General features: G+C 68.4%; 4 protein-coding genes across 4 annotated transcripts; 2 read left to right on the top strand and 2 right to left on the bottom strand.

Annotated features, from left to right (window-relative positions):
• Nucleotides 1-41: 41 nt before the first annotated feature.
• Nucleotides 42-8,724, bottom strand: FAM193B (family with sequence similarity 193 member B). Its single transcript, XM_075164353.1, has 10 exons — nucleotides 8,392-8,724; nucleotides 6,174-6,413; nucleotides 5,231-5,453; nucleotides 4,843-5,052; nucleotides 4,118-4,532; nucleotides 2,921-3,116; nucleotides 2,270-2,506; nucleotides 708-1,734; nucleotides 523-598; nucleotides 42-435 (listed from the first exon to the last, which is right to left on the bottom strand). The coding sequence occupies exons 1-10, from the start codon at nucleotides 8,722-8,724 to the stop codon at nucleotides 339-341; spliced, it is 3,054 nt and encodes a 1,017-aa protein (XP_075020454.1). The 3' UTR covers nucleotides 42-338.
• Nucleotides 8,725-11,166: 2,442 nt separating this feature from the next.
• LOC142088516 (lateral signaling target protein 2 homolog) lies at nucleotides 11,167-14,800 on the top strand. The gene is made up of 12 exons (XM_075163900.1): nucleotides 11,167-11,208; nucleotides 11,940-12,080; nucleotides 12,157-12,294; nucleotides 12,460-12,662; nucleotides 12,743-12,832; nucleotides 12,935-13,024; nucleotides 13,160-13,261; nucleotides 13,354-13,829; nucleotides 13,907-14,020; nucleotides 14,203-14,301; nucleotides 14,471-14,586; nucleotides 14,669-14,800. Exons 1-12 carry the CDS (start codon nucleotides 11,167-11,169, stop codon nucleotides 14,798-14,800), a joined length of 1,743 nt encoding a protein of 580 aa, XP_075020001.1.
• A 1,023-nt stretch (nucleotides 14,801-15,823) lies between these two features.
• On the top strand, nucleotides 15,824-17,293 carry MXD3 (MAX dimerization protein 3). The gene is made up of 5 exons (XM_075164352.1): nucleotides 15,824-16,005; nucleotides 16,084-16,113; nucleotides 16,234-16,348; nucleotides 16,464-16,629; nucleotides 16,707-17,293. The coding sequence occupies exons 1-5, from the start codon at nucleotides 15,836-15,838 to the stop codon at nucleotides 16,814-16,816; spliced, it is 591 nt and encodes a 196-aa protein (XP_075020453.1). The 5' UTR covers nucleotides 15,824-15,835; the 3' UTR covers nucleotides 16,817-17,293.
• A 129-nt stretch (nucleotides 17,294-17,422) lies between these two features.
• Nucleotides 17,423-19,535, bottom strand: PRELID1 (PRELI domain containing 1). Its single transcript, XM_075164351.1, has 5 exons — nucleotides 19,339-19,535; nucleotides 18,711-18,936; nucleotides 18,520-18,633; nucleotides 18,164-18,242; nucleotides 17,423-17,714 (listed from the first exon to the last, which is right to left on the bottom strand). Exons 1-5 carry the CDS (start codon nucleotides 19,428-19,430, stop codon nucleotides 17,578-17,580), a joined length of 648 nt encoding a protein of 215 aa, XP_075020452.1. The 5' UTR covers nucleotides 19,431-19,535; the 3' UTR covers nucleotides 17,423-17,577.
• Between the last annotated feature and the right edge of the window lie 90 nt (nucleotides 19,536-19,625).

Raw genomic sequence — 19,625 nt, 5'->3', positions numbered from 1 at the left:
CCAACCCCGCCGGGCGCGGCAGGAAGCAGCAGACAGCGGGGTTTAAATAAAATAAAAAATTAAAAAGTTCTTTATTGGGTGCAGCACGGTCCTTCCCCGCGGCGCAGGGAGCCGGGCGCCCGCGGAGAGGGGGACAGGACGGCCGGGGTCACCCCGCGGGGGGGAGGCAGGAGGAGGATGGGGGGAGCCCCGGGGGCCCCCGCGGGGCAGGAGAGCACCGGGGCCCCCCGCGGAGGAGGGGACCCCACCGAGGCGAGGCGGGGGCCTGCGGGGCGGGACGGGGGGCACAGTGAGGAGAGGTGAGCGGCCGTGGGTGGGGGGCGGCCCCCCCCCGCACCTCACTGGGCTGCGCTGGAAGTGGTTTTCTTCAGGGTGAAGTTGGTCCAGTTCACCGCCACCTTCTGCCGCGTCTGCTTGGCCGAGTCCAGGCAGAACCTGGCAGGGAGAGCACAGCCCTGGTCAGCCACCAGCCCCTCTGCCCCCCCGCCGGCAGGGCTGGGCCCCCCAGGGCTGCCCCCTCACCTCTTGAAATACTCCACTTCTCTGTCAGTCTCGTCCATCTCCGCCCCGTCCAGGTCCTTGGGCAGGAACACGTCATCTGGCAAAGCAGAGGGGCAGAGAGAGGGTCAGCGCTGCCGGAGGGGCAGGGTGGCGGGGAAGGGGTCACCGGGAGGATGGCGGCGCAGAGCAGCGCTCCCGGCACTCACCGATCGAGGTATTGGATTTCTCCACCTTGTTCCGGCTCTTCCTGCTCTTGCCCTTGGGCTGGGGGGAGCCCCCCAGGGCAGGGGGTGCAGGCAGCTGCCGGTCCCCTACGGCCGGGGCAGGCGGCTGCTGCTGCGCTGGCTCTGGCAGCTCCGCTTTGCCCTCTCCCCTCCGGCCTTTCCACTCACTGCTTCTCTCCTTCTCCAGCCTGGCGCTGCCGCAGCCCCAGGGCTGCCCCTTGCCGCTCTCCCCCGGCTCGGCACAGCCGCCCACCCGCTGCAGCTCTGGGGCGCTGGCCTTGGAAGGGTGCTTGGTTCCCAGCACCTGTCCCTTCGCACCAGGGCTCTCCAGCCGGGCCTGGCCACCGGGCACCACGGCAGCGCCCTCCCCTTTCTTCGCCTGCCCGCTCTGCCGCTTGTTCTTCCGCTGCCGGCTTCCGGGGGGCACCGGCTCCGGCAGCTCTGGCCCTTTGAGCTGCGGTCCCTCCTTGGGCTCCGGGCTCAGCCCGCTGCCGTCGGCGGCAGAGTCCGCAGCCTTGGACTGCACCCAGATCATGCGCGAAAGGCTGGGCACGGCGCTGAGGCGCTTCACCACGCCGTTCTCGGCCACCGGGGCTGGCGGCGGCTCCCCAGGCCCCTCGCCCCATCGAGGGCCCAGCTCACCCCGCAGCAGCGCGTGGCTCTTGGTGGGGCCCAGGCTGAGTGGAGCCAGGGCCAGGTCTATGTCCTGCAGGTCAGAGGAGCCATTGAGGTGGGAGAGCAGGTTCTTCTGCTCCAGGACAGCTGCCTTCTTGGGGAAGTCATTGACATCCAGGTTGAGGTCGTAGACACTGAAGCTGGCCCGGATGGAGTCCTTGATGGTGTTCTTGATCTCCTGCAGCCGGCTGCTGAGGAAGCTGTTCACCCGCTCCAGCTCCAGCTCCGGCCACTCCAGCAGCTTCTCCTCGGCCGGCTCCCTGGCCTGGCTGGCTGCAGGGGCGCGCTCTGCCCGCTTCTGGGCCTCCGCCTCCAGCTGGGCTTTCTCTTTCTCCTGCAACACAAGTGCCATGAGGATCGGGTGGCCCGGGCCACAGAGCCAGGGGCGCAGGCCACGGAGTTAGCCGTGCACCAGCTTTGTCAGGCAGCAAACCCAAGGGCCGGCACTCAGCACCCGTCTTCCAGAGCCCCGAAACTGTCACGTGTCCTCCGTGGGCACTGCAACAGCTACCACACCGTACTCTGGACACCGCTCTGGGCATGAGGCACCACCACAGGCCATCATGGCACTGCCTCTCCCCACCACAGATGCACGGTGTTTGTCAGAGATGCGGCATGGAGCAGGTAGGACAGCACAGCCCAAAGCACCCAGGAGGGCTGGGCCACCCTCTGCAGGAAGAGAGGGAGAGGAAGCCCTGCATGGAGCCAGGCACTGCTGTCACCGCAGGGGAGAGGGCAGCAAAGGACACAGAGTTGAAGAAGCCAAATGGATGTGAGGGAGAGAAGGCAAAGCTCTGCAAGGGGCAGTCTTGCCCTGACCTTCCTCCTGCAGCCTGCCCCAGGCAGCGCTTCCCTCTGCCCAGCCTCACCTTCTTCTTCTGCTTGTGCCGTGCCCGCTTGGCCGCCTTGGCACTGTTCAAGGGCTTGGGCTCTGTGCTGTTGATGTAGTCCAGTAGCTCGTCCACGTTGCGGTGGTCCACAGCAGGTTCTCCTGAGCTGCTGTTGTGCCCTAGTTTCTGCGGCAGCTCCTCTTTCCTCTTGGTGAGGCGTGAACGCAGCTTCTCCCGGATCTCGGCATAGTTGCGGCTCGTGGGAGCAGCTGGGGGCTGCGGAAGGCGAGCGCTGTCAGCCGGGCAGGCACGCGAAGCCAGCGTGACACACAGGCAGCCCTCGCTCCCCCGCCGGTCCCCACCAACACCCCCAACCGCTCCCTTCCCCGAGGTCTCAGCGAGACAAGTCGGCACAGCCCCCACTGAACCCTTTTCCACCGCGAAGCCACAGGGTTTGGCTGGCTGCGTCAAGCCCCAGGGCTGGGCAGGTGGCTGCGAGTCGGGAGCAAGGGGACCAGCAGGCTGATGAGGCAGGATGGAAACGAAGCGGGGGGGGATGCACCCGCCGGCAGGGAACAGCCGCGGCCAGACCTGCCCACCTCCGCGCTCTCGGCACACGGACTGCGTAACGTCTCACCGCAGAGCAGAGTGCAAGGACCGGGGGTGGCTGCAGACCAGCCCCTCACTCACCGCGTTGTGGCCGAAGAACTCACAGTAGCAGCAGTCGCAGAACTTCCCGTCTTTCTGGTTGGTGGAGGAGGAGGTGCAGGAACTGCGCTCCGAGCTGCTGTCCTCATCCTCCCCGAGCCCCTCGTCTGCTTCGCACGGCTGCGGCGGGTGGCAGCTGGTACCATTTGGGAATTTGTGCCCTTTGCAGGAGGGGTCCCTGAGGAGAAGGGGAGAAGGGCGAGAGGTGAGCGGGAGCCAGCAGCATCTCAAAAATTGCCCCACACTACGGGTGTAGGAACACCCCTCCCAGGGCAGCCTGTGCCCGAGCAGAAGGATTTGCAGGGCAGACAAACCCCCTCCCCTGCATCCTCCTCCTCCGGGGGAGATACCAGAGGAGCCCACGGCAGAAGACATCTGAAGCTCCTCGCCCCCCAGGGCCTCTGGCAGGCAGGAGGCTGGCGCACCAGAGCTCCAGAAAGCAGCGTCCCCCTGCCAGGCCGCAAGCTGATTCCAGGGCAGGGAGCGGTACTCACTGGGGGCAGCAGGTAGCACAGGTGAGAAACGCTGGAACTGCATGCAGCTGCCAGACATCCCCACGTGCAGGCAGGCCCGGCTCCCACAGGCACAGACTACCCAGCTCAGAGACAGGGAGGCCAGGGCACGGCCCACAGCGCCATTCCTCGAGCTCCGGCTCGGGACCTGGCTGGCCCTCCGCAGGGAGCGCTAATCAGCGGAGAGGAACCAGCGCCCACGACTCAGCGTGCTCTCTTCCAGGGCACAGGCAGCCCAGAGAGGGCCAGGGGAGCAGGCGAGCCGAACCACAAGTCCACCGGCTTCATCTTCTCGAGGACCTTTGCTCAGTGTCACAGCTGCCCGACGGGTCTCACTGACAAAGGTCCTGTTGGCCAACAGCAGGTTGACCGGGCGGTTCCTTTGGGTCTTTTAGCTGGAGGAGGAGCAAGCACAGTCTCTTCTGCACCACAGTACTAAAGGACAACCGCAGGGAGAAGACACTTGGAGAGAGAAAGAGCTCGACCCTCAGAGACCAGGGGTCTGCAGCAGCGGAACTGGCCCGCAAACACAGCGTCTCTCCGCACCACCACGCCAGGGCAGTCGGTCCCTCCACAGGGGAAAGCGCATCCGCGGGCAGGGGTGGGAGAAAGGGCGCATTGCCCAGCGAGGAGAGAGGCTGGAAGCAGGCAGGGCTCCTCTACTCACCTGTTGGTGCTGGGCAGCTGGTGGGAGGCAGGAGGAGGGATGAGCGAAGTACTGCAGTGCCCGTTGCAGGGATGAGTGCAGCCTGACAGTGGAGGCGGCATCTTCAGCAGCGGCACGTTGGCAGGGGGCAGGTGAGGGCTCTTACACGACCCCGGGCTGTGCGAGACTGTGCCAGCGGGAGGGGACTCAGACACCGGCTTCGGGGCTGCCGCCTGTGCGCTGGGCGCAGGGAAGAGCGCAGCCTGCGGCGAGGTGCCCAGCGGGACGTGGGGGGGGGAGCCGAAGGGCCCCGGATGGGCAGGCGTCTGCTTGGAGGGGATCAGCGCTGGTGGCTGGGAGGGGAGGCCGGTGGGACTGTTGGGAGGAGCAGTGAGGTCCGAGTGCTGATGATGCTCTGAGGAGTGGAAGGCCTCACCTGCAGAGGGACAGAGCAGAGACGGTCAGACACCAGCTGTCCCGCAGGGGTCAGGGCCAGGCTCGGAGCCACCCACCACCTCTGCATGGGCCACTCCTCCGTGGGACAAACCCTGCCCCCCCCCAGGCAGCAGAGCGCTCTGGCTAGAAGCCATCCCTGCTTGCAAGGCGCCTCGGCAGCACCCCCTCTTCCCCGCAGAATTCAGCCCTGCCCCATGGAGGGCAGAGCAAGGGGAAGGCGCTGGGGCAGCGAGGGCTGTGTGGAGCAGCGGGCTGGGAAAAGAAGGCCGGCCCTGCCCCTGGGCACGCACCTGGCGGGGTGGCCCTCCGGCACATGCTTTTGAACTGCTTCGGCAGCGTCTTGCAGAAGTCGAGTGAGGTAGGCAGAGGCGAGCCCGGGGCGGCGCTGCTGGAGGTGGGGGAGGCTGCGTGGCTGTAGGGACAGGCCTTGAGCCCCGGCGCTGCGGCAGGCGCCTGGCTGGCGCACTCCGGAGAGAGAGCGAGGCCGGGGTGCTTGTCGCCTGGAAGGAAAGCGGAGCTAGGGCTGGCTCCCAGCACCCTCTGCCTTTGCAAAGGGACCCAGGCACTGGCATTCAGCCTGCCTACCCCTGCCTGCCAGTTGGGTGCCCACAAGGAAACCACCTGAGCCCAGGACCGGGCAGAAAGCTCTGCTCAACCCCACAGCCAGCTTCAACTCACCTAGTGCAGCAGGGGGGGCCCCGAGGGGGCTGCCCTGTGCGGCCCCGTTGGTGTGCTGCGAGTTCCAGAGGCCCGAGAGCTTGTGAGCAGACAAGAAAGAGCTGGGGTCCCAGTCCCCTGAGTTCCCGTGGCACGAGGAGGAAGAAGAGGAGGAGGAGGAGGAAGAGGAGTGGGAGCCACCCCCACAAGACTGCGACTTGCAGGATGTGTGGGATAACGAGACCTGGCAATGAAAACACAGAGTGAAGCAGCAGCGGGCTGGGATGGGAGATCCTTGGCCCCAGGGCATCGGCACCAAGACCCCCTCCACTGCCCTGAGGCAGGGGCTCAGCACACGGGAACCGTTCCTGTCACTGTCTTGGGGGTGGCAAACAGCCTGTCCATCCAACAGCAACACAGCCTGGCTCCCAAGGCCCCCGCCAGCACGGCCAGGCCATGCCAAGGGCCACACGCCTGCTCTGATCCCACTCAAACCAGGCCAGGGTTAAATAAAGCCAAGCAGGAGGGAGCTTCTCTTCCCCTGAGCTCCATGCTTGGGCAGGAACTTGCCCTGGCACACGCTGCCGCTCCGGGGAGACCCAATGTAACGACAGGGAGCAGCCTTGGGGCCGGGGGGGACGTGGCACAATGCACAGTGGAGCGGGGCTGGCAGAGGAGCAGCGGTGCTGCCAGCCTCGCCAGGCAGCTCCAACCCCACACAGGCTGCCGGACAAGCCTCCACGGCACTGCGCTCTGCCCCAGCACGGTCTCTCCCCAAGAAGCCAGCAGCAGCGCTGGGAAGGGCAGCGTGGCTGCAGGGAGCAGCGGGGCTGGGATATCTGATGCGCTCAGCTCTGAAAGAGGAGGGGACCCGCACACCCAGCCAGCGCCATAGGGTGGTCAATGCCGTGGACCCGGGAGCTACAGCCCCAGCCTTTCCAACCCCAGCTCCGTAACCACTTACCGCCAGGGCCTGCTCCTGCACCGCCCGCCGCTCTTCCTCCTCCACGCTCTTCCGGCAGCTCTGGCAGATCCACAGTGGCATTTCTCCCAGGAGGTTCTGCACGAGCGTTGGCACGAAGTCCGGTGGCAGCCTCTCGCCCGGGGAAACCAGCCCATTGTGGGACGGCCCTCCCCAGTCCTTGCGCTCCCGGTGACAGAGCAGGCAGCACGTCTGCACTGACTGGTTGGCGGTGGGCAGCACCTGCAGAAGGACACACAGACCACGAGTCACCCCAGGCGTGAGCTGCCGCACGGCAGGGGCCCAGGTCAGCGTAGGTGCGGGGCAGATGAGGCAGGAAACAAGTCTTCGGGACACTGACACCAAACCAGAGAATTTCTTGTAGGCTACATGTGGGACTGCACCTTCTCCCACTGGAGGAGAGCAGCCTCGGGCTGCCCAGCTGCTGCCAGCCTGCCATGTGCCAGCTGGGAGCATTCTGGACCCTTGGGAAGATCACGCCGTGCTAAAGAGCCAGCCCTACCACCAGCATGCCACGCAGGGAGGCCACCAGCAGCTCCCACTTGCACCTCCAGTACACTGGGACTGAGGGGACTCACAGGGCAAAGCAAGACCCACAGAAATCACCATACAGGGATACGAAGGGGGGTCCAGCAGCCACATCCCCCCTTCTCGCCCATCGCAGACCCCCCACTGCGTTACCCAAGAGCCCAGGGCCCTCCCGCCCGCCTCTTTGTTCTGTGCAGCCGGCAGCGCAGATGCGCTGGGGTGGGGTGCAGCCCTTGGTGCTGCTTCGCGCTCTCCCCGCACAGGGTGGCCAGGTCGGGGCTTCCCGCCTGGCGCTGCGGCAGGAGCCGGGCGGCAGCCCGCGGGCTTGCCGGAGGCCTGACAGCCGTGACGAGCCCAGCGTGGCGCAGGCGAGGGGGCCCCCATTGTCTGCCGCCACGGCGGGGCCCCGCGACAATGAGCCGCACATTGAACTGCTGCTGCGAAACAGATGGCGTCTCCCAGGCTCAAGGTGAAGCAAAGGTCAGAGGCCAAGGAAAGCAGAAGGGGGGCACAGCTCCCCTGCCCACCCGCCCGGCCAGCCACGGGGAGGAGGGGGGTCCCACGCCACCCCGTGTCTCGGCAGGGGCAGACGCAGCCACCGCTGTGCACAGCGGGCGAGAGCACGGCTCTCCCCAACCCACCCAGTGCATCCGGACCCAGGGCCCACCCTCAGGCTCCCTGCCCGCGACCCAGAGCAGGCAGCAGCAGCCAGGCACATCAAGGGCTGTCAGGCAGCGAGAGGCGCGGGAGCCAGCCTGCAGCCTGTTCAGCAGATGCTCGAGCCACCTGCCATCGCCCCGTGGCAGGGCTGGACCCTCCCGCAAGAAGGAGCTGTGGGAACACCTCCTGAAGCACGCCTCGCCACCCGGGCGAGCTTGCCTGTCCCCGAGTCCGGGGCTCTGCCCTCCAGAGTACACACAGGTCTCCTGAGCAGACCTGCAAGATCTTCCTACACACAGGGACAGAGTAAGGGGCGCATAGACCCTGGGGCTGGCAGAGCCCTTTGCTCTCATGCTGCTGAGCATTGCTGGTCATGCCAGGGGGAGTAACATGCAATGATGGGGGACAGGCTCGCTGGCTGATTCACCCTCCCCAGCAAAGGCTGAAATCAGTTTTCCCTAACTGCTGGGAGAGATGAGCCTCCAGGATGCTACACGCCTGTGGGAGCCCCCAACACCCCGGCCATCTGCCAGAGGCATCCCAAAGTCTCGCTGCAGCTCAACACATCCGCAACCCAAGGCCACAAGCCGGCTCCACCACCCAGCCCAGAAAAGCCAAGGGCAGGCCCTGCCCGCACACCCATCCCAGCCCCACGCGTGCCCCAGGATGCTGTAAAAAGTCGCTCTCACCCCCCAAGGCAGCCAAGCCCCCCAGAGAAGGGCTTGGGCTTCACCTCCCACCCTCCCCGCTCACCTCACCGTGGGCCCCCCACCCCACCAAGGTGCACCCCAGCAGCGTGGCTCCACCGGGGCTTCCCCATCGCCACCCCCGGAGGCGCAGAGGACCCTCCAAAACCGGGAAGAGGGAGACGGGGGGCGCCAGGGCCTCAAGGTGGGGGTGCCTCAGGGATGCTCCGAGGCCTCCGCCCCCGCCCGGGCCCTGCCCCATCCCCGCACCGACCGAAATCCCCTCAGAGACATCCCCTTCCCCGCCGCAGGGCCTAACCCGGTACCTGAGCGGTGGCTCTGCCCGGCTCCCCGCTGCTGCCCGCCGCCACCACCACCTCAGGCGGGGCGGGCGGTTCCGGTGGCGGCGGCGGTGGCGGTGGAGGGGGAGGAGGACCAGCGTCGGAACCCCCCACCCTCTCACGGCGAGGCCCGGAGCCACCCGCCGCCGCTGCTGCCGCTGCTGCTGCCTTGTTCCGCCTGCGAGTCATGGCGAGCGCGGCCCGCCGCCCGCCGCAGCCAGGACAACAGCCAATATGGCGGCACGGCCCGTCCGGCCCCTGCCCGGGGGGAAGGAGGGAGGGGGGAAAGGCCCGGCGAGGTGAAGCCGCTGCCGCCATTTTGTGAGAGGGCAGTGACGCGCGACAGCGCGCCACCTGGCGGGGGGGAGGTGGCGGCGCCGTCGCGGCCCGCGGCTCCGCTCCCCTTCCCACTCCTCCGGGTCCTAAAGAGCGCCGGTGCCTTCGGGGCGTCCCAGCCCCAGACACCTCTCTCCTTCACCCCAGCCCTGGCACACCGGTACCCCCCTGCGGATGAGCAGCACACTGCCCACTGCCCCGGCCTTCCTGGTGGTGCAGTACCCCATAATGCACGCGCGGGTTCCAGCCCCTCTGCTCCTCGTCCCCGTGTAACAGAGCTCTCCCAGTACCCTGGGTGCATCCCAGCACTGCAGCCGCAGACACACAGCTGCATGTGCGTTTGCAGCTCCCCCGTACCCCAATCTTGGCACACTGGTACCTGCAGCTGTGCAGCACGTGGCCCACTGCCCTGGCCTTCCTGTGTGACCCCAGGGTGCACATGTAGGTTTCCAACACCTCTGCACCCTGTCCCCATGTAATGATGCTCTCCCGGTACCCTGGGTCCATCCTGGCTGTGCAGCACCACGCTCAGCACCACGGCATCCTCAACACAGCATGACCCAAGACACATAGCCTTGGACCCACGCATGAGTTGCAGCTCCCCTGAACTCCAATCCTGGCACACGGGTACCCCGGGTGCAGTGTGGATGAGCAGCACACTGCCCACTGCCCCAGCCTTCCCACTGGTGGAAGATGCCATGGTGCATGTGTGGGTTTCCAGCCCCTCTGCACCCCATCCCCATGCCGCGGTGCTCTCCCGGTACCCTGAGTGCCTCCTGACCATGCAGCACCATGCTCAGCACCACAGCATCCTTGGAGCTGCGTTACCCCGTCCAGGCAGGCCAAGCCCTAGACGCTGCACCCCACGCCCTGGTCCCAGTGCAGGGCTCCCCCGCTCCCCCTGTGCAGCGCAGTGCAGCTGTGCAGCGCAGTGCACCTGTGCAGCACAGTGCCCACTGCCCCAGCCTTCCCGCTGCTGCCTGATCCCAGGCTGCCTGCGGGGGTCTGCCCCTCTGTGCAGTCCCAGTGCACCAGATCCTGCAGCCCTGGGGTGCCCCCCAGGGTGCCCCCCAAGAGAGCTGGGGGCCAGTTCAGCCCCTCGCCTCCCTGCTAGCCTCGATGCCACGCATTACCCCAAAAGCCCCCATCGTGGCATTGGTCTGCGTGAGGCTGGGCCTCGCTCTGTAGCACACCTTGTGTCACTGGAGCTGCTCTCCTGTTGTGGGGCAGAGCACGGTGCTGGTGACATGGGGACGTGTGGAGCACTTGGCCACCAAGGAAAGCCCACTGTGCCCCCAAAAATGCCATGGCAGCGCTGCCCACAGCTGTGGGACAAGCAGGGCTCCAGGCTCACTGTGCGCACAGGGACCCCCAGCCACAGGAGGCAGGACGTGCTGCCTGGCTGAAACCAGAGCCCGAGCCCGTGGGGACAGGTAGAGCCCCCGCACCAGGGCCAGCCATGCACCCGCACCTGACTGGCTCAGCCTGGGCGCCGCGGGGCTGCCGTGACTCAGGGACTTCCTCAAGCCGAGGTGGTGCCACCGTGTTTATTTAATCATACTCAGTGGATTTTTTACCCGTGAATCCACCCCATTAGGCTTTCAGTCACCTGAATTGTCGGCACCCACATCCTGTGGCCAGCAGTGCCAGGCCTGGCACAGCGCAGGAGCAGCCGCCTCCTCCGGCACAGCCGGGGCGGTTTGCTGTTCCCAGCACCCCAAGCACCTCCCAGGACCCCTCCTTGGCCACTTGGCCCCTTCTGCTCCCACCGAGGGGCTGCTTTGCCTCCCTCTCACTGGAGCACCCCGCTCTGCACCCCATGCCCTGCACCCCACACCCTGCACAGCCCATGCAGCAGAGAGCAGGCGGATGCCTGCGGATGCCTCCCCCCGGTGCCCCCCCACCAGCCCGGGGATGCTCGGGGCGAGGGCGGCTGCGGGGCCGGGTCTCTGGGGTGTCCCTGTCCCCGGAGGGTTGGGCCTCGGGGGCTGCGGGGAGAAGGGAACCGGGCGGGAAGAGCCGGGGAACTAGGAGGGGAGGGCCCGGGCACCGGGAGGGGAGAACGGGGAGCCTGGGGGTTGCAGTCGGGAACTGGAGCCAGGAACGGAGACCGGGGTGCGGCACCGGGAGGGGGAGCCGGGGCACGCTGCCCACCCCACGGGGGACCCGCCCTCGCCCGCCCCGCCACGGGGAACCGGTCCGTCGAGCGGCGGCCGCCTCCCGCCACCCGGTAGCGGGAAAGCCCCGGGTCCCGCCGCGGGCCGGGCGGAGCGGTGCGGGGGCCGGTCCGCCAGGTCGTCCCGGTGCCGGGGCTGGGCGGACACCGCCCCGGTCCGCCCCCCGGGCGGTGCCCGGTGCCGGCCCGCCCCGTCGGCGAGCGGCGGGCGCGGGGAGCCGGGCGGCGGCAGAGCTGCGGGGCGCGCCATGCTGCCCGCCGCCCTCCGCCGCTGGCTGCGCCGGCCCAAGGTGAGAGCGGGGGGGTCGCGCCGGGGCCGCCCCCCACCCCGTCGGGGCTGCCCGGAGACTCCGCCGGCACCGGGCGCAGGGGGGCGGCGGCGGGTCCCCCCGGAGCGGAGCGGGAGGAGAAAGCGACGCCCGGCCCCGGGGCTGGAGGTGCGGCGAGGGTGCGGGCAGCAGCGGGCAGGACCGGGCAGCTCAGAGCCCGTCCCGGCGCCGCCCGCTCCCGGGGCGAGGAGATCCACCGCCCCCCGGTCCCCTTCGTCCCTCCGGTTCTGCGGGGGTCTGGGGGAGAGATGGGGCGAGGAGCGTCCCTCGGTGCTGCCCGCTCCCCCCCCCGGACCTTTCACCTGAGCCGGTGTTTACAGCCGCGCACGGCTCCGTGCCCACGCTGCCGGGATGCGGCCGAGCTTGTTCATCCTGCTCTGCCCCTGGGGAAGCTCAGGCACGGGTGGGTGGGGACGGCGGCACTCCCCGGGAGGGCTCGGCCGGGGGCCGCCCGCCTGCCCCCGGCACCCGGCACAGCTCGGCCGAGCCGGAGCCGCCGTGGGGGGTCCCACGTACCTGCCCGAGTTGGTGTTCATGGACCCGGGGCTGCCCCATGAGAATCGGCTGCAGGAGAGCGAACCCCAGCAGCCCCCGCCCCGCTGGGCTGCGGGCATGGGAAATTTGGGGTCCCCCTGGCCCAGCACCTGGAGCCATGGGATGCTCTCGCCATCGCCCCTCTGCTTTCCCCACAGCGCTCCGACCCCCGCCTGCTCTCCCAGTTCTTCTTTGCCGACGAGAGGGTGACACGGGTGGTGGCTGAGATCAATGGGCTGGATGCCGAGCTGGACCCGCAGCAGTACCTGGTGCTCCTCAACCAGCTCCACCTCAGCCAGGTACGGGGGCAGCCTGGGGTCTGGTGTGACCCCGGTCCCCCCGCGTGGCCATGGGTGATGTCCTTGCCCTCCCCAGGCTCACCTGCTGGCCATCCTGGAGCGGATTATGGAGGAGTGCATCCCCACGCAGCGACACAGCCGTGACTACCTGGTCAAGTTCCCCGAGGAGCTCTTGGTGGACAACCTGGGGAACCACATGCTGTTTGCTGCCGAGGTGAGCCTGGGGATGCCGTCCTGGGGCAGGCGATGGGGTCTGGCTCCCCCAGGCTGGGGGGCGATGGGTGCCAGCCAGGATGGCGCACCCCATTGTGGGCTGATCCCGGGGGTAGGGGCTGTGCTGCCCCAGGCGTTGACTCCTGACGGCCCCTGGTCCTGGCAGTGTCTCCTGGCCGGGACCTTCCTGGAGGTGGAGGAGGCAGACGGGGTGCAGCTGCGGCCCCAGGCCAGGAACCTGCTGTGCAGCCTGGAGCTGGTGCGGACGGTGCTGCGGGAGCAGAGCCTGAGCCAGCCCAGCTCCTACCCGGAGCCTGTCCGGGCTGTGCTTGTCCAGTTTGACCGGCTCTTCGCAGAGTTCGAGCTGAGGTGGGGACCGGGGTTGGGGTGCTGGGGTGGGGGGGCTGCACTAGGGCCGGAGGAACTTCATGGTCCCCCTGGCTCTCCAGCTACGTGTCCTCACTGGTGGCAGTGAAGTCTCCTGAGGAGATCTACAGGCAGCAGGAGATCATCGTGCTCTTCTGCGAGACAGTGGAGAGGTGAGCGGCACCGTGCACCAGGTGGGGGGGCAGCAGGGACCCCAGCCCTGGGGTTGGGGCAGTGTCCTGGGGCTCAGCCCTGTTTAAGGGTGTCTCCCCCAGAGCCCTGCGCCTGGGCTACCTGACCCAGGAGATGATCGATGGCTACGAACCGCTGCTGATGTTCACCATCCCTCGCCTGGCCATTATCAGGTGGGTGCAGCCTCCTGGAGAAGAGGGTGCCCAGGGGCGGCTGGGTGCTCCCCACCCTATACCAGCCCCTTCCCCCCTCAGGGAGTCAGGGTCCTGGGCAGCCCCCCTCATGAGCCGGGCTCTGTCCCCTCGCAGTGGCCTCCTCATCTACCCTGAGGGTCCCCTCAGCCTGGAGCGGAGCCCTGAGCAGATATCCCGGGTCTTCAGCCCCTTCTACAACCTCCTGAAGAAGATCAGGTATGCGATGGGGGGCGATGGGCGCCTGCGGGTGGGGCTGTGGGGCAGCAGTGGGGCCGTGACATGGGGCTGACACCCTCCCCTCGCCACAGGGACCTGCTGCGGGTGCTGTCCGAGGAGGAGCTCTGCCTGCTGGAGAGGAGCCTGTGTACAGCTGAATCGGAGGATCCCTGCGGTCCGGCCACCCCCCCAGCTTGGGGGGCAGCCATGCCCAGTGCAGACCCCACTGCTCCTTGGGGTCTCTTGGAGGTCCCCTGTGCCACCCCACCGCCCCCAACCTGCATGGCGTGGCTGGGACCCCACAGCGCGGTGGACGACCTGGGCACCGACCGGCAGTGGGGGTGCATGTCGGGGAGAGAGTGGGGCTGGGCTGGCAGATCCCTGCCCCCTGGGATGGGGACTTTTTGTGCCACCTCTGAGGTAACCGTCACCTCCTCCCTGTGCAGCCCCCAGCCCCCCAGGAGCAGCCCAGGGCTCGATGCTCCCCCAGGTGCCTGCTGCTCAGAGCTGCGCTCCCGCTACAGCAGCACCAAGGACATGCTGCACACCCTCTTTGTCTGCATCTCGGGTGAGTGACCCCCTCGCCACCTCCCCGCCCTCCCCGGGCCCCCCGCAGCACCCTGACCCCCCTCCCTCCCGGTGCAGGGGTGGCTGATCAGCTCCAGACCAACTTTGCCAGTGACCTGCGGAGCATCTTGAAAACGGTCTTCAAGATCGTCGCCTCGCAGGCGGAGCCCTCAGAGGAGCCAGCTGCCACCCGTGAGTAACCCCTGGGGACAGAGGACATGGGGCACAACTCCTCTCTGCCCTGCCCATTGCCCCTCCCCGGCGAGATGGGTACGCAGCACCAGGCATGGGGACAATGTGGCCACAGTGCCCAGCCCCATGGGGCTGAGCCCAGTCCCGGTTTGGCTGGTGCACCACAGCCCTTGTCCCCACAGAGGAAGAGGATGGTGACCCGTGCGTGGCAGATGCTCCTCGTGCGGCCGACTGTCCCCTGTGCTCCAGCACCGTGGAGGCTGCCAGGCTCCGGAGGGCAGGTAAGGGGCTGCCCAGGCTGCCCGGCGTGCGACGGCATCGGAAGAGGGTGCTAGTCTGCGGCTGATCCTGGGGTCCAGCCGAGGGGCTGGGGACATTCCTGGGGCCAGGGTGGTGATGGAGGATGGGGCGGGGGGAGCCCTGTGGATGTTACCGATGTGTTTTGCCCAGCAGGCACCCGCCGCCTGCCCGAGTGGGTGCCAGACAGCACGTGCAGCCAGTGCTCCGCCTGCCGCTCACCCTTCACCCTGCTGCGCCGCAGGCACCACTGCCGCAGCTGTGGGAAGGTAGGAGGGGGCCGGGCTGGGGTGCGCGGGGTCCCCCCGGGTCCCGGCTCCACTCAGCCCCGCTTCGGCCCTCTCCCGTCAGATCTTCTGCGCCCGCTGCTCGCCGCACACTGCGGCGCTGCCGCACTATGGCCAGCCGAAACCCGTGCGCATCTGCACGCACTGCTATGCTGCCCACCTCTCGCCCGCGCCCTGGCGCGCCCGGAGCCAGTGAGAGACCCCCGTGCCAGATCCGCATCCGGAGGAGGCCGCAGACCAGGGGGAAAACAGCCACTCCGGGGCTGCTGGGTGGCTCCACGGCCCCGCGACTCCCCTTGGGGCTGGGTGGGCATGGCGGCAGGCCCCCCCATGCATGGCGGTAGGACCCCACGCACAGTGGCAGCCCGTGCCCCACGTCGGCGGGGCCGGGGCTGTGGTGGGCGCAGGACCGCCTCACCTGGTGTGCCGCGGCCGAGCCCTGCTCCTGGCGAGCCGCGTGCCACCGCCGCGCCGCGCGCCTGCCCCCCGGCTGGAAATGTGCTTCGTGGTGGGTTTTTTTCAGGTGAACTTTGGCTGCTGTTGGCCCCGGGGCAGAGTCTCCCCCCCGGGGCCTGGCCTGAGACGGTGCAAACAGCCCTCACATGACGGCGGGTGCCCCGGTGCCTCCCCAGCCGGGCCGGGCCGGGCCGGGCCGTGCCGTGCCCGGAGGCTGGCCCTCGCCCGTGGGCCCGGCTCTCCCCTCCCCTGCCCACCGCCTCCACCCGGCGGATTTTAATAAAGAGATAAACCCGCCTGGCTGAGCCCCGTGGCGCTGGGACGCGGCAGTTCCTGGGGGGCTGGTGGGGGCAGCTGGCCCGGGGACACCCGTGGATGTGGGGGCTGAGGGGCTGGGGACGGCGGGCGCCCCGAGTGGGCTGCGTGGCAGTGGGGGCTCACACACCCGCTCCCCGCACGGGGTGCACGTGCAGGCGCGCGCTCCCCGCCGGACTCACACGCGTGACCGCGCGCGCACACACACGCACCGACACGCCCCACTCCGGGCGCGCTCGGACACGGGCGCGGGCGCACCCCCTCGGGGGCGTGGCCAGGCGGTGGCGGGGGCGTGGCCGAGCGCGGGGGGGGCGTGTCCCGCCCCGTCCCTCCCGCCGATTCAAATTTGAAGCACGCGCTTTCCCGCCCGAATTTGTTTCCCCGCCGCGCCGACGTCAGCGCCGCGGGGCGTCCAACAGCCAATGAGCGCGCGGCTGCCTCGCCGCGCCCGCCCGCCGCCATGGAGCCGACGGCCACCAGCATCCAGGTGCTGCTGCAGGCGGCCGAGTTCCTGGAGCGGCGGGAGCGCGGGGCGGCCGGTCCCCGGTCCCCGCCGGGCCTGGCCGAGGCCGAGCACGGCTACGCCTCGCTCTGCCCCGCGCGGTCCCGCCGGGCCGTGGGCAGCGTTAGGTGAGCGGCGGGGCTCGGGGGCGGGGGGATGGCGGCGGCCGGTAGCGCCGGTCCTGATCACCGGGGGCTCTCCCGCAGGTCGGTGCACAACGCGCTGGAGAAGCACAGGTACCGGGGAGGCGGGGGGGGAGGGGGGAGCGGCGGGGCAGGGTGTGGTCGTGCCCGTCCCCCCCCCCCCGGGGCTGACCGCCGTGTCGTTCCCCCCCCCACCCCGCCGCCCGGCCGCAGGAGAGCCCAGCTCCGGTGCTGCCTGGAGCGGCTGAAGCAGCAAGTGCCGGTGGGCGTGGGACCGGCCCGTCCCACCACGCTGAGCCTCCTGCACCGTGCCCGGCTTCACATCCAGGTGAGGGGGGCGGCCCTGGCTCCACTCGGGGCCCTCGGCCCCGGCCGGAGGGCCCGGAGCAGCGACAGGGTCGCCCAGCTCGGGACCCCGCTCACGGCTCACCGGATCCCCGCAGAGGCTGGAGGAGCAGGAGCTGAGGGCACGGAGGGCCAAGGACCGGCTGCGTAACCGGCAGCGGAGCCTGCGGCGGCGGCTAGAACGGCTGCTCTCACCCACCGGTGGGGAACGGGCGCGGGCTGACAGCTTGGACTCGTCCCAGCTCTCAGAGCCCTCCGAGGGAGGTGAGTGAAGGAAGGGAAGGGGTGGGGAGGGAAGGGGAGGCCGGCGGCGCCTGATCCGGCCTCCTCCTGGTGCTTAGAGGATGCAGAGATAGAGGTGGATGGTGCGGTATTCGGCGGGGACCTGCTGCCCGGCTTCGGCACCGGGAGGGACCACAGCTACTCCAGCCCCCGTGGCCCTGCGGCCTGACGGCACCCGCTGCCTTCCCTGCACTGCCTGCCTGCCTCCTCCCTGCCGGCCGCTGCTGGAAACGCAGCCTCCGCCGGCCTCGTCAGGGCTGCCCGGGAAAGGGGCCACGGGTGGGGGCAAGAGCCCGGCTTGGCCCCCCTGCTACCGGGCTACTGAGCAGCATCGGCTCGGCGCTGGATGCACGGGGCTGGCACGACACCGTGGCACCTGCTGTGCACTGCAATGCATTGCAAGAGGCGCTGGAAGAGGGCCCGGCTGTCATGGGGACACCTCCTACCTCCCCCTGTGCACCCCCGGGCAGGCTGCGGGCCAGGGGCTGCCCGGCACGGGTGTGGGGCAGTGCCACCCCCAGCAGACACGGCTACAGGAGGGGCTCTGCCACCCTTGGAGAGTGAGGAAGGGGAAACGAGTGCATTAAGCAACCTGCCTTCACGCTCCCGCAGCCACCCCCCTCTCTTGTACATACCTGACACTATTCTAGTAAAGGCACTTGGTGAAACCCCTGCCTGCGTCTTGCCTGCGAGTCCAGACCCCCGGCAGCGGGCTGGACCCCCAGAGCAGAGGGCAGCGCTGGGCTCTGCTCCAGCCAGGCCAGCCCTGGCCAAATTGGAGGTGGGAGTAGATTCTTTAATGATAATTACATCTCAGAAAGGGTCTAACAGCAGCTGATTGTCAGACTTGTACAGTTTGTTTAAAAATATAAAATCTAAGGAGGCTCCTATCTGTTCTGGTGCAGCCGGCGCCTGCCTGTGCCCGGCCCCTCACACGTACTGCTTCTTCTTCGTGGCTGCCTTGCTTGCCAAGTCCTTGGCTTTCTCCGTAGCAGCCAGAGCTGTCTCCTTGGCTTTCTCGGTCGCTTCCTTGGCTGTCTCCACCAGTGTTTTGGACGGAGCTTCTCCTGTAACACGGAAGTTGTTAACCCAGCCCCAGCAGGCCCCCACCCTGCCCCGCCACAGGAGTGCCGGCTGATGCAAGCTAGACCAGCCCCGGCCCCGTCACCTCGGGATGGAGGCCATTTCCCCACGCAGGGGGAAGCCGAGCCCGGCGCTCCTGAGCTGCGTGTGTCAGGGCACGTCACGAAAGGGAATTGCAGGCACGTGACTGCTGCCGTGTTACGTCCCCCTCCTGCCTGCACTCCAGCCCTGCCTGGCCCTGTAAGTGCTGCCTGGCTGCTCTGCCCAGGAAGAACCGGCTGTGCCAAGACACGGGGGCAAAGGCAAGGGATGAGGATTTCACAGTCGGATTAATTCAAGCCATGACCTGCCCGAGGACTCGAGTATTCCCAGTGTGACCTGTAACTCCAAGAGACCCATCCTGGTCAGCCCCAGCCTGCCCTCAGGTGCTCACCTTGCATTCTTGCTAGCACATATTCAAATCCCTTAGTGCTCTTGGTCACGTTGCTTTTGAACCTGGCCAGACCAAATTCCTGCAAGGGAAGAGTCAGTGAAGGTGCAAGCCCAGCTCCCTGGTCACACAGAGCCCCTGGGACTTTGTCCCAGCTTGACCAGTCCCAAACGTCTGGCGGCTCATGCCCACCAGCAGCAATGGTCCCGAGTGCCCCAAGAGCTCAGGAGGATGGGGGAACGAGGGGAAAGGGTGGAAAAACCAGCACAGGGAAGGGGTAGAGCAGAAGGGAGCAGCAGCTTTAAGGCCTCACCAAAGAGGGGGTACACAGTGCTGCTCGAGCAGTTGGCAGTGCTCACCTGGACGGCCCGTGAGACACCAAACAGGCTGGAAGAGACCCAGGCTTCCCGCTTGACCTCGGTCCAGTTGCTGTTCTCCGGGTTCACCTGGTACACGCAGCGCTCCTCCACCACCTGCACGAGGCACAACCTGACTGTGGGCGCTGCCCAGCGCCTGCCACATGGTTGTGCGCCCGCCCGCGGGCACCTACCATGAGACGCACGTGGTTGATGTTCCAGGTGAATGTGGTCATGGTTCGGTTCTTGGGGTCCACAATAGAGTCCTCCAGGATGTAGACGGAGTGGGCGACGTTGGCCGGGAAGAAGCGCTCCGCCCAGCGGGGCATCCGGTTGGTCTTGGTCAGGAGCCGCCGGGAGAGCAGCTTGTGGTCCGCTGTCACCTCCCGGTGCACAATGTCTTCAGTCAGGACATGTTTGCTAAAATGGGGAGGGGGAAGAAAACATCAGACCCTGCTCCTGGCCAACACCTCCCCGGGGCCAGGAACCATCAGGCACCGCGGTGGGGGGAAGAGGGCTGTGGTATTAAGGGAGAGGAGTAACCAGCTGCCCCCCGGGAACTGCTGGTGTGCGGCACCATCCTAGAAGACTGGTGGGGGGCGAGCAGAGGGCCCTGCCCCCGCGGGCCCCCCGGGGAAAGGGCTGGGCCGAGGTGTGGGGGGGCACCATCCCGCGGGGGACCGGGGTGGAGGACACGGACCCCGAGGGACCCTGTGAGGGGGGCAGAGGGCCGCGGCAGACACCGGGAAGGGGCCTATGTGTGGGCAGGGGAGGGCCCCAGGGGAAGCCCTGAGGCGGGGGGGGGGACAGGCCCCGGCGCACCTGTAGGGGTTGGGGTAGCGCTGCCAGAAGGCGGCGAAGACCTGGTCCCAGGGCCCCTTGAGGACGCCCAGGCTGGCGCAGTACTTCCCCATGGGCCGCCGCCGCTCAGGCTCAGGCCCGCGCCGCCGCTCCGGCCCGCGCCTGCTGGGCGGCCGCCATGCGGCCTCTGCCCGCCGCCTCCGCCCGCCCCCGCCGCGCACTTCCGCCTCGCCCTTGCGCACTTCCGCCGATGGGTCCGCCCCCTTTCCCCGCCGCGCGCTTCCGCCGCGCCGGCCCCGCCCCGCCCG

This window comes from Calonectris borealis, chromosome 15 (genome assembly GCF_964195595.1).
Source record: "Calonectris borealis chromosome 15, bCalBor7.hap1.2, whole genome shotgun sequence".
NCBI classification, from domain to species: domain Eukaryota; kingdom Metazoa; phylum Chordata; class Aves; order Procellariiformes; family Procellariidae; genus Calonectris; species Calonectris borealis.
This window is presented reverse-complemented; position numbering and strand designations above follow the sequence as displayed.